Source organism: Anguilla anguilla, chromosome 4 (genome assembly GCF_013347855.1).
Source record: "Anguilla anguilla isolate fAngAng1 chromosome 4, fAngAng1.pri, whole genome shotgun sequence".
In the NCBI taxonomy this organism is placed as follows: Eukaryota; Metazoa; Chordata; class Actinopteri; order Anguilliformes; family Anguillidae; genus Anguilla; species Anguilla anguilla.
In genome coordinates, this window is record NC_049204.1 from 50,268,509 (window position 1) to 50,280,515 (window position 12,007).

The window sequence follows — 12,007 nt, forward strand, 5'->3', positions numbered from 1 at the left end:
GTCCCATTGCTGGTAAACCAAGCTGCATACATTTTTTGTTGTTGTGAGGGTGACTTCTTATGAAGGGTACATTTGAACAGTTAACATTTTGGAGCTCTTGTTCCATTCAATGTGCCATCCCTTGCATCAAGGTACTTTTAGAATCCGCATGCCTGCACATGAAATTCATAAATCTGTGGAAGTCTGCAGGCTATGACCATATTTTTTATACATTGAGTTAATCACTGATAGTTCTGTGCAGAAAAAAAATTTTTTTTTATTTAAAATGGTAACAACTTAATATGTACTTAGTTTTGTATAAAAAGTACATACAATAAGTGCATGCACACACTTCATATGTGCAGTTTAAAATGCTGAATTGTAATTTATATGCTATTTAAGAGGCATTAAATTGTATTTTGTAAGGTGAAAAAGACATTCTCTCTCAAGAAATATAGAAATTTAGGATTAATTAAATTTTCTACATTTCTAAGAGCAAGCGTAGCGTCTTTTTCTGCACCTTGTATAATGGGTAGCGCCTCGTCTCTTGCTGCGTGAGCTCAGACCTCAAAACTGTACATGTAGCCTACAACTATTGCCAGAAAGTTGAGTTCCAGTTGCATTCCTATTTACATAACACAGGAATGCACATACCAAATTAAATTGAAGCCAGTGGCATTTCATATGCTTTCCGCCATGATGTTTTTAGCCTTGAAGCAGATGATTCAACAGATCATACTTTGCATGCAACAGTGATCAGATGGCCCCGAAGAGCAGCTTTGATCCAGAATTCCATTGTCTGTGCATTTATCCAGTTGTGGAGTTCACCGCTAATGTGGAAACTTTCTTTAACTGGAAATATATGTCTTCAAGAAACTGAAGTGTGCATAGAAATTACTGTCAGTAAATTAGAAGAAAGCAATCAAACCAAGTTGCTTTGATATACATTTTCCAACAATCTAGAATTCTTCTTAAAATCTTAAAAGTTTATATCTGCTAAATGACCCAAAGTTCAGGCATAGCATGACTCTGCTTGGAGTGGTAACGTTTAGAGTTGTTTTTTTTATACAGGACCTTAGAATAGGCCTGTCAACAACATTTTCAGTGCCCCTTGGTATGTGTTATGTTTACATTATATGTGCACTTAACCATGTGATCATTCTGAAAGGCCGTAACATCCGCTTGCTATAAAGTGCATCCATGCTGCCTCTTGTTTAGCATGCAGTGGGCCAAATTAATAAGTTGTGCCTTTCTGCTTGAACCGTTCCTTTCACAGGCACTGTGGGTCTCCTGGGTGCTTGCTATTGTTCTTTTGTTTGAGCTGCCACTGCAAATAGATCCATTTAGGTTACTCAGTATGTATTAAATTGCCATTTGCCCTAACGCAGGCAGTGCCAGATGGCATAGACTAATTGGCAGAGAGTGGAAAGGAGAGACTTGGCCATTTTGTGCATCTGCACAGCCATGCACTGGAATCCTGTACCAGTGAGACTCGTATAGTCAGATTCACCCTACCCTCATACTGCACCAAGGCATGACCACCATTTTGCCATCCATGTTTGCAAAATAGGAAATACACAAAATGGTAGGGCCACCTGGACAACATCTTCGGCTGCATGATAGTGTGAAATCCCGTTATTGACTTCACAGTTCAAAAGTTTGGATGGGAGAATCCCTTAACCGTATGTACACCTATTTTTTTTATTACTAGTATGTGCATTTGCAGGGGGTTGGGGGGTGGGTTAATGTGATGTGAGTTAATGGTCTTATTGCAGGTTTCCTCTCTTGGCATGTACCCTGGCAATGTTGGCTGGTGTGAATGGCCCAGACTGTGTGGGTTCTAGAACTCCCATAGTGATTTCCTGTTTGCCTGGGCCTAACAGACGCACCTCTGTTAGCTCTTGGACAGAAGACACCAGGGCTGGGTGAGCAGACCCTATTTGTCTTTCATGAGGGGCGACATAGCTCAGGAGGTAAGACCGATTGTCTGGCAGTCGGAGGGTTGCCGGTTCAAAACCCCGCCCTGGGCATGTCGAAGTGTCCTTGAGCAAGACACCTAACCCCTAACTGCTCTGGCGAATGAGAGGCATCAATTGTAAAGCGCTTTGGATAAAAGCGCTATATAAATGCAGTCCATTTACCATTTACCATTTACCATGATCTCTGTGTCAGAGGTGTGTAGGATGGTTCAGATTCAAGTTGGTCACTCTGAAGTTGATGTTTCTGCCCTGTTTATGTTACCATGTTTTTCTGTATGTGAGTACCAAGATTTTTGAATGTCATAGTAAATTTCCTGCATGTATGTCTTAAATGTGACACAAAGTGAAATCCAAAGAATATGGATCTGTAAATGCTAATTCATGTGCACTCCAAATTCAAAAACCATTGACATCCATTGCTGCTACAAGCCATAAGAATTTGCCTTTTTACACTGATGCCAATTTGTCATACTTTCATTGTAGTCTGCCTTTCTTATTTGGCTGCTGTTGTTTAAATGTCAAAATGCTTTCATTCTAAAATAAAGTATTGTTTTATTTGTTGTATTGTACTGGCTGTGTTTGCCTGCATGTTGTCATTGTTCTTTTTGCTGGAGAGAGTGAACTAAATTGCCATTACAGGTGTGCATGGAGGTCTCTGTGCAAAGCCTCACTTTGCTGTTTTGCAAGATCTTCACTTCCAATCAAACATGCAGAGCTGTGCTGCCTCACACACCATCACTTGTGCCAAAGATCTACCGTCAAATACGTTTTCTTTCCAGATATTAGTCAGATGGCTTTGTCAAAAATGTTTGTGCTGGTCTGATTCTGTATGCTTGATTATATGAACTATATGCATACAAATGAAGGAAACTTTCATTTGCAATAAACGTGTAATGTACTCAGATTATGAGTAATACCTGTTATTTAAGGAAATGCAAGTTTCCTTCATTTGTATGCTGATTGATAGAACCTTAATCCACATAAACAATGCAATATTTACATTGTTTATGTGGATTAAGGTTCTATCAATCAGCGGGGTGGCTAATCTTCGGCAGATGCTAACAGCAATATATACACTTACAGAGCCATCTTTCCGGTTGTTCTGTCTGAGGCACAGGTGGTCAAGCAGAACATTTCCACAATCACATGAGCTAACATGTTAGATATAGTACCGAACCAGGGTCATTTTTAGACTCATACTAATACTTTACATTTTCAATAAAACATTTCAGAATTTCAATGAATCTTTATATTTTTAATAGTGTGTGTGCATGCATTCTTTTTACGCCCTCATTGGTTCATCTGGTTATAGCCTTTAAATAAGGATTAAGTGAAATATATGAAGTAGTATTTTTAGTTAGCCTTTTTACATTGGGAAAAAATCATTTCAGTAATGTTTGACTTGTGTGTGGTTTTGTATCCTTATGTAGTCCGTAATCTAATACTGAAAATCAATTATTGAAATACATCAATAAACAGTATCGCTTCTCAGGCCACATAAGGCACCAATGTTATTTCCATGAGGATGGCTAACAGCTGTCTCCTCCGTGAACATGAATGGCGTCATTGCTTTGCTTCATAAAAGAACTGAGGACAAAGCAATGGAAACAGGTGCCAGCATTGCTTCGGGCACTAAATATATATCAGAATTCCGTAACTGTAAAACAAGTTGTAACCATTCCTGTAAGACTTGTGTATGTAAACAATGGTTTATTTTAGTCTATGATGTGCTTTTATGTGGACAAACTGCTGAAGTATGTGTACTTATTTAATTTGTTATTCATTGTGTAAATATGTATGAATTGCATGAATTTCAAAAAAAGAGTAAGAACTACAATGTCAGTAATGCATGGTAATTCTTCACAAAATGTCCCTGTCCGTTCCTCTTGCATAAAACCGTACTGTATTTAAAATGGAAAATGTCTTCACTTCTATACTTTGTACATATTATGAGGGAATTGTTTTTCAGATGGTGCACTGAGAGGATTTTCTCTGTCTAAATGACTGCGTAATCTCCTCCAGTGCACTGATGGATGCTGTTTGACTGCTGATGTGGGCCAACAGTGTGGCCTTGACGCACCCATCTTAAACCCCCATCTGTTGACTGATCTGGGGCCCCCATCTGATTCCGCCCGGTGAAAATAGGGAAGGCATCAATCAAAAACCCATCAACCCCTATGAGCCCAGGACATTAATTCAGCGTGTTATTGAGCTGAGACAAACTTCAACCTCAACCTCACACAGACTCGTGCCTTATGCCAGATGGAGAAATGGATTCTTTTTATTTATTTTGTTTTACAAATTTATTTTTACAGGGACAATGCACATTCATCAATATTAATGTAAATATAAAGGTGCCAGTCTTGGCCAACTGGCTAGTTTTCAACTGCAGTCTCTAGCCATGATGGAAGGAGCCAAAAATTTTTAATATTTTTATGAGATATCTATTTCCCGTGTGTTTTATTCATTGCAATCAATGGCTTTTCTCATTTGACATTTTAAAGGGTACTTGTTTTCTCCATTACTGAAAAAAGTTTTGGGTTCTGATGCACTCAGCTTTAAAATACAAATTTATAGATACTCATTGAGAGAATAGAGATCCCTGATATATAGGCAATGTTGGTGGTAGAAAGAAAAGCTGATGGGTGGGGATGGGATCATTGTTAGATAAAAGCATTTTCATTACAGAATTTAATGTGATCATGTGCACTTTGTGCACAACTCCCGATGCGATGGATTAGTGACCCATTTCATTTTAAAACAGAGAGAGAGAGAGTTTGGCCATCAACATCTCCAGGGCCAGGACTGTGGGATGCAGCACATTTACCTGCAGAGCAATGAGCACTTTGAGGTCTTCACCACCGTCATCTCTCCACAAGGTGAGTGGAGGGATTAAACACAGGACTTCTGTTGGGAAAATTGGACATTTTACCAGGTAATAGTAGATATGACCATACTATTTATGTGCCGAGACCTTAAGATACTGTAGTTAAAGTTCTGTGCAATGTTAGTTACGAACAATAATGAGTTGGTGGGCAATAATGCTTTAAGTCTTTTCACCCAATAGGTAATGCATTTGTTTACATGCACATGTGTGCATACATTATGTTTCACGTATTTTTTTACTCTTTGATTCAATTTTCATTTTCCCACAGTGAATAGGGCAAGAAACAGACAAAGAGGAGCAGAGAAGGCAAGTTATAAACCATAATTTCACCAAAAACCTACTCTATCGCTCATATTCAATATGAAATATATTTTACTGATAGAACATTTTTGCAGTCTCCCTCTGCTTACAGAATTCAGAACTTTGTGAATGATAACTTATCCAGGTGTTATCATTCCTCCATGTAGAGATCATTGGTAGTAAAAAGGTGAACTTTTTAGTAATCATATCATATGATTATTTTCTTCTCAGTCATATATTACAACAATAAAGATGGTTTATAGTGTCTTTTTTAAGCTTGCCTCATTTTCTCCACAATCTGGAATGCCTAATTATATTTTTATGTGGCCTACTGTACACAACTGGGTCTTCCCTGGCCCTTGCTTTCCATGGCAATGAGCCATCTATGACTCCTTTAGGTTGGTTATGTTTGGAGGCTAGTCTCAAGGAAACTGAGGACACTGGGCAGACATGCTTCTTATCTTGTGAATTTTGCCTATTTCTACACAGTACATAGCATCTTTGTGGCTTTTAGGCTGCCAACAGTAAAAGCATCATTTGTTTTCAGATTTATTTTATTTACATTAAGAGCTATGCAATATGTCCTTCTCTGAAAGAAAAAGGAGCTTGATTTTCATGCTTCACATTCTCCTTTGGTGGTTATGACTGTAATTTATATTTTGTCCTCTAGGTGGTGGTAGTAGTCAACTACCAACCTTGTGGGCTTGACGAACTTGAACTGTGCCAGGGCGATGTCGTTCGAGTCCTTTTCAAAGATGATGAGTCGCGGTGGTTTGGAAGGCTTCAGAATGGGCAGCAAGGTTACTTCCCCGTGACTCATGTGACAAAATTTTACCAGGTCAGAGCCTGTATTTGTAGTTTCATACTACTGAACAGAGGCTGGTCATTTAATGTGATCTAACCTCAAGAAAACATGAATTGAGAAAGAAAATTGGAGAAAGCCGTGTATATAAATATGTGTGAAATTAGATTGAAACTTAAAATGTGAAAGCGCAAATGTATGTACTGTGAAAAGCTTTTCATGACAATGTCTTCTTTATTAATAATTCTATTGAAATAGATGTGCAGATGCCAGTTGCACTTGGCAGGACAGGTCAAGGTTAATACAAGAAATAAAAACAAGTGGTGGCGCAATTGTTTTTGTAGAAGGATGAGCCCGTGAAACTTTTTCCAAGCTCATTACAGAGGAACTCAGTCCAGGCTGAGACTGCAGATGTCCTTGGAGGCAGTACAGAGTAAGTCCCCCCCTGCACTGCTGAGCTCTCTCTCCCAGCAGCTGTTACACCCGCAACCCTGAACCCCCCCAACCCCCCTCCCACCCCCCCACACCCACACCAACCCGCACCCCCACCCCCACCACACCCAGCACACCCCGAGCAGGTGGCCCATCTCATACTTCATTAGCTGACAATGCACACAGATTACACGCTCGCCCCAATCAATTCTCACCCCCGGCCCTGCAGCTCACTGCAGAGCTGAGGGCAGCAGGGACTCTATTCCTGTTATCTCTGGGGTTCACTCTCCCGCAGCCTGGGTGCACTGTGAGCCAGACATGACGACAATGAATCAGAAAGACTAGATGCACGCTACCATAAAATGTATTTCTCTTTAAGAAAGAAAGGCTGACATTTTAGTGCACCACCACTGTAAAAGCCAGTTTGCAAGAATGACCTAAAACAACTCTGAGGGGGAAAATGGCAGTTATTTACTCTCATATATTTTGCACTGAAATAATTTTTGTAAAATTTTATTTATAATCCACAACAGCTCACAATTAATTAAAAACCTGCAAAATGTAAATGTCCGGAAGTGATCATCGCTCTGAATATCCTGGCCTTTTTTGGTTTTGTGCTAGCCAGTGTATTAGAAAAAGTGGGGATTACAGTATCGTTCCTGGATCTGCCTGTAGGGAGTTTGGAAAGAACCCCTCCAGGGCCAAAAGCACATTGACACTGCGCACCTCTGCGCCGGTGGGGCTCTGAGAATGGCGCGGAGCTCTGGGCTTCCTGGCGGGCGCGCGGAGGTGGGTGGACTGTTGTTCAGAGCCCCGGCAGCCCCTGCGCAGGCCAACAGCCCTGTCCTTGTCCTTCCCTGAAAGCGCTGGAATTTGGGTCACCGGGAATAAACAGGGCCTTTGTTTTTGTTGTTTCCTCTTTGTTCCCCTGGCGGGTGCAGGCTACGGTCCCAGAGGGGTGGGGAGGAAGGCCTTTTCCTGGCTCTGAGGCCTGGGGCCTCTCTCCCGCTAATGGGGGACCCGGCCCACGGCTCCCCCAGCCTGCTCCGCAGGATCCTGTCCAAGCCCAGGAGGGCCTGCGAATGCCAGGGGGCCACGAACGGGGCCTTCGAACCCGACTGACTGGCTCATGTCACTAGATTACTAAGGGATAACCGGGTGGGGATGGGGTGAGGGTGGGAGTGGAACAATGAAGGGATCTTAGAGCTTCTGTGTTAAATTGTGATGACTCAGTGAGATGCCATTGCTGTCAGGTAACCATCGTCATGGCAGCAATCTACAGTAATTTATGGGAGAGTGCCAGCCTGTTTCTCTGCTATTGCATCAGTACATTTCAGAAAGATAAAGCCCTCTTAGAGGACTTATAATTGTGTTTATTAAGATGTAATTCCATAATTACTGAGTGACAGAGAAAAAAGGGAGCTTTGTTAGCACTGACTGTAGCACTAATGGGAGAAGTGCATTTGCTTTTGACGGTAATGAAGTTTGCAATTAATTTAATACCAATCAAAGGGATTCCAGCTATTCATGTCAGTAAAAACTTTTCACAAGTGTGTCTATAGTTCATTCTATGTTGACATTGGACTTTCCTGGCTGTTCTCTTTTGTAATGTTCTTTCCCTATCATGCTGTGTGAATTTGACAGATTTATTCTTATCTGTTCTAGGTAATTTATGTGTGTGATTGGTGTATGCAGTGACCTCCAAATGTATCCATTCCTGTGGTAAAAAAGCTATAAATTATTACAACAACAACTACTGAGAACAGTCACATACAGATTGCTTTACATCCAGAAATCCATTAATGACATTCACCCATAAAGCAGACATACGTAGACGGGACAGATGATGTTTATCATTATTTGATATTTATCCAGAATCTACCGAGCATGTCAATATAAATATAAATCATACAATAGCCACTGATTCCTTTTTAATTTATGGAAATACGATAACATTACTTTTGTACTCTTCATTGGAAAGTTGAAACAAAAAGCATTTTTAAGTAAAAATGTATTTCTCACATATTTTCTAAAGGTAAAATTACAATTTTTTACTGTCACTTGATCCTTTAGTATAATGAATATGCTGCATTAATGTAAAGTGTGCCTCAATGTATAGCATTACCACTGGACACAAGTAAGGGGTAAAGCAATTACATGTTACTAAACATGAACATGACCCATAGCAGGTGCTGGACATAGTGAAAGGTAACTTCTGCTTCTCCTATTCCTCACTCACAGGCTGCCACTGGTAGCATTGCCCAAAGACAGACAGCTGTCTACAGTGTTTATGCAAGAGATCACAGGCCTCAGATAAATCCTGTCTCACATTAATACCTACTGTGAATAAGTGCAAAGTGACTGGGATGGTTGCTAACTTGCCATTAAGAGGGTGAGAGAAATGTTTCACCACACAGTGAAGAAACTGGCAAGAGGCAAACTTGATCTAATAACATAGACCTTAATGTAAATCTTGAATACTTAAATGATCTTTGTGATCATGTGGGATTGCAAAAATAACATTCCGTGTTAGTTGAATGAATGGCCTGCAAAGACATGCCTACTTGGTGGCCACAGAACAAAAAAGGCAACCGGGAGAAACAAAAGTTCAGTTATGGATTTGATTCCTAACTACTGACGTGCGTGTGAGCTGTGTGTTTGGCGCTGAAAAGGCTAAGCACATGCTGTGAATATCTGCATTCCCCATGTCAAACACTGAGCTAGATCTATTTTGCTTGGGGGTGAATCCATGTCTTCTGGGCCTGGTGCCCTTGTCAGAATCAAATGAAGGACAGATTTCAATATGTACCAGGGGATTCTTGGATATAATTTTTTTTTTACTATTTAGATTTGAGCTTGATGATGAAGAATAATTTAAAAGTCTACAAGGAAATGCTTAAGTGATCATTACGTGAGGTTGTGGACTGGCCTCCAAACACTTCACAAGTGAAAATCAATAAACCTGAATGAGGTGGAGAAATGTTCTCTTCAGGAATGTTAAAGACTCCCTGCTGATAGCCCTCAAAAGAGGATACATAAAATACTGATGTGTAAATACATTTTATAATTTAGAATTCATAACTATTTCTGAAACATGTTTGTATAGTGTTGATCGCTTTCAGATATTATAATTTGCCTTTATTTGTACAAACATCTTGAATGAACTTGCATTTCTTCTGTTAAATCATAATTTGAATTTGTCAAGGGTAAGAATTAATTGGAGCACCAGGCCACTATACAGTAACTTATGAGCTATATTAAAGTGTCAGTTGATAACCCCAAAAAATGCAATGCAGTTACTCAGATTTTTTTTTTCATTACCAATGTAACACGTGACAGATTATTATAACATATGTAAAACATAATCTGAGGTAGGCTACTACTACTACAACAGAGCGTTACTACAATCCCCTCCCGAACAGTATCCAGTACAAGCCCAGAAGGCCAGTTTAAGGGGTGTTTTACTGCCGAAATAAGTAAGTCCGGAGTTACATGTTTTTTTCTCTCTCCAAAAGAAATAGCATCATTGTTGTGCGAGTCGTCCTGGCAACGCTAAAACAACTCTCACTAGTTCCATAAAGTCTGCTCTGCTGCGCGACCATGCAGCCTTCTCACTCAAAGATCTTTTCATTCGGGCCAGCCGCAGCCGATACAACAGGAAGTGTAGACCCAGCCCCCCGCCCCTCGAAAAAATATCACGCCCGCGCGGGTGGGCAGCTCAGGCAATAGCGATTCCGGCGCCGCCTGTTACGAGATGCTGGAGACCGGGTCTGGCACGTTCGCCCAACTACGCTGCATGGCCCACACTTGTTTTAGCTCTGATGATGAACCACAGGGGGCTAATATAGACACGGAGCGGCACTCTCTCTCTCTGTCTTTCTAAAGAGCGTAGCTTCGGCTAGAGCGGAATCATCCCGGAGAGAGTGCCAACAGCGCGGACTCTGGACTGGAGACAAATATTTGGGCTATTCAAATGGATCGCAGGTGCGTTTACCAAGGAGCCACGGCAGTCTACATAAGATGGGGGATAACTAAGAATAGTTGTCAGACTCCTGCAGATTTTAGGATTGCGTTTTTGCGAACCACTTCACAGTAAACTTCAAATCGTGAACCACTAAGCTTTTTTAAATTGATGGCTGTCGGTTAATTCACCTTCTTTATATAAAACAAAAAAAATCTCTCAGAACGTGATGTTCAATGTGTGTGGGATTAAAGACTGCCAAAACCATCTGCTGAGTACAATTCAAACCAGTAAACAAGACGAGAGCTTTTCCTGCTTTCTCATTTGGAGCAGGTGGAGTGCTTTAATTAGACTTAATCCCGGAGCAAATTTTAGAGATCGCGACTCTTGCAGAAAGCCGAGAGCTCCAGTTTGCCTCTGTCATCGACACGTCGGGAACACGACAGTCCTGTGGGAGTGGCGTGTGTTCAGAACAGCACAATGCCAGAGAACAGCAGCTTCTTTCAAGCGAGGGGCTCGAGTTCTCTCTCCCGGAACAGGCCTGTCACATCACGCAGACACTGATTACTGAGGGGACAGATGGGTGGCTGGTGCTCAGGTGCTCACCTGCATGGCAGCTGGTGCCTCGCGCTCACCTGTGGAGACACAGAGTCCGGCCCACCCACTGTCCCAGTACTCAGCTCCTTCAGGACACTCTCTCTCAGCCCTTTCTCATTCCAACCACGGCACAAATGCCCCCCCGCAGAGCTCTGTAAGGCCACTCCTTGGGGCCTGTATGGCTCCTCTTGCAGACCAGATGTCAGACCCGGTCAACAAAGCGAGTCACATTGTTTTGGTCACATTCATGCTCATTCACTCAATGGTGTTTAGACAGTTGCTATCAGGCATACAGCATTGCATGGATTCTCCAGTGAGTTTATCTGGGTATATATATATATATATAAAGAGAAAGCCTTCTCTAATCTTTTTAATAGAGCACAGAAATGCATCAGGCACGGCTGTGTGATCCCCAGCCTCTGCTCTGTCCTAACAGGGCGCAGATCTGCTCTGCTTAGCCTAGCAGCAGTAATGCGCAGGGGCAGTGGAAGCTCTGTAGTGACCTACATAGGCAGCCTGGACTCCGGGCGCCTGGTTTTCCCGCCACAAGTGCCACAGCGCAATGCTGGCGGGGTGCTTTGCCAGATGACTTTCCTGTCACTGCTATAATGGACTGCCATCTGCTGTCTGGCACACACAAAGGCTGGCAGTGTGAGGGGCCCAGAGCACTGGGAGGGGGGCCTCAGAGGGGCGGGGGGTGTGTGTTTTTGGGGAGGGGGGGAGGAGCACCCCACACCCTGCCACATGCCAGCTCCATGTTACGCCCCCCCTCCCCCAGCAGGTCCCCTCTGTCACATGCAGGGGTGTCGACTGCCTCCCCCCCCCAGTCACTTCGGCTGTCCCTGTCCGGCACCGCTCTGTTTTAAAAGCTCAAAATCGCCACCTTCGACTTTGCTCTTTCCCTGTTGATCAAACAATAAGGACCCTGTCAAAGAGGCCATCTCAACCCCTGATCATTAAAACAATCAAACTAAATAGCTTTGAAAGAAAATTTCCCCTCGGGATGGGGGGTATTATTTGGGGTGTAAGATGTGTTTGCAGACAAATTACCATGAGTTTAGGCAGGCTTT

The 12,007-nt window shown here is 42.1% G+C and overlaps 1 protein-coding gene across 1 annotated transcript; it reads left to right on the forward strand.

Annotated features, from left to right (window-relative positions):
* Nucleotides 1-21: 21 nt before the first annotated feature.
* Nucleotides 22-7,520, forward strand: LOC118224560 (vexin-like). Its single transcript, XM_035412074.1, has 7 exons — nt 22-1,661; nt 1,824-1,904; nt 4,723-4,837; nt 5,114-5,151; nt 5,816-5,983; nt 6,292-6,380; nt 7,321-7,520. Exons 3-7 carry the CDS (start codon nt 4,771-4,773, stop codon nt 7,499-7,501), a joined length of 543 nt encoding a protein of 180 aa, XP_035267965.1. The 5' UTR covers nt 22-1,661; nt 1,824-1,904; nt 4,723-4,770; the 3' UTR covers nt 7,502-7,520.
* The last annotated feature ends 4,487 nt before the right edge of the window (nt 7,521-12,007 follow it).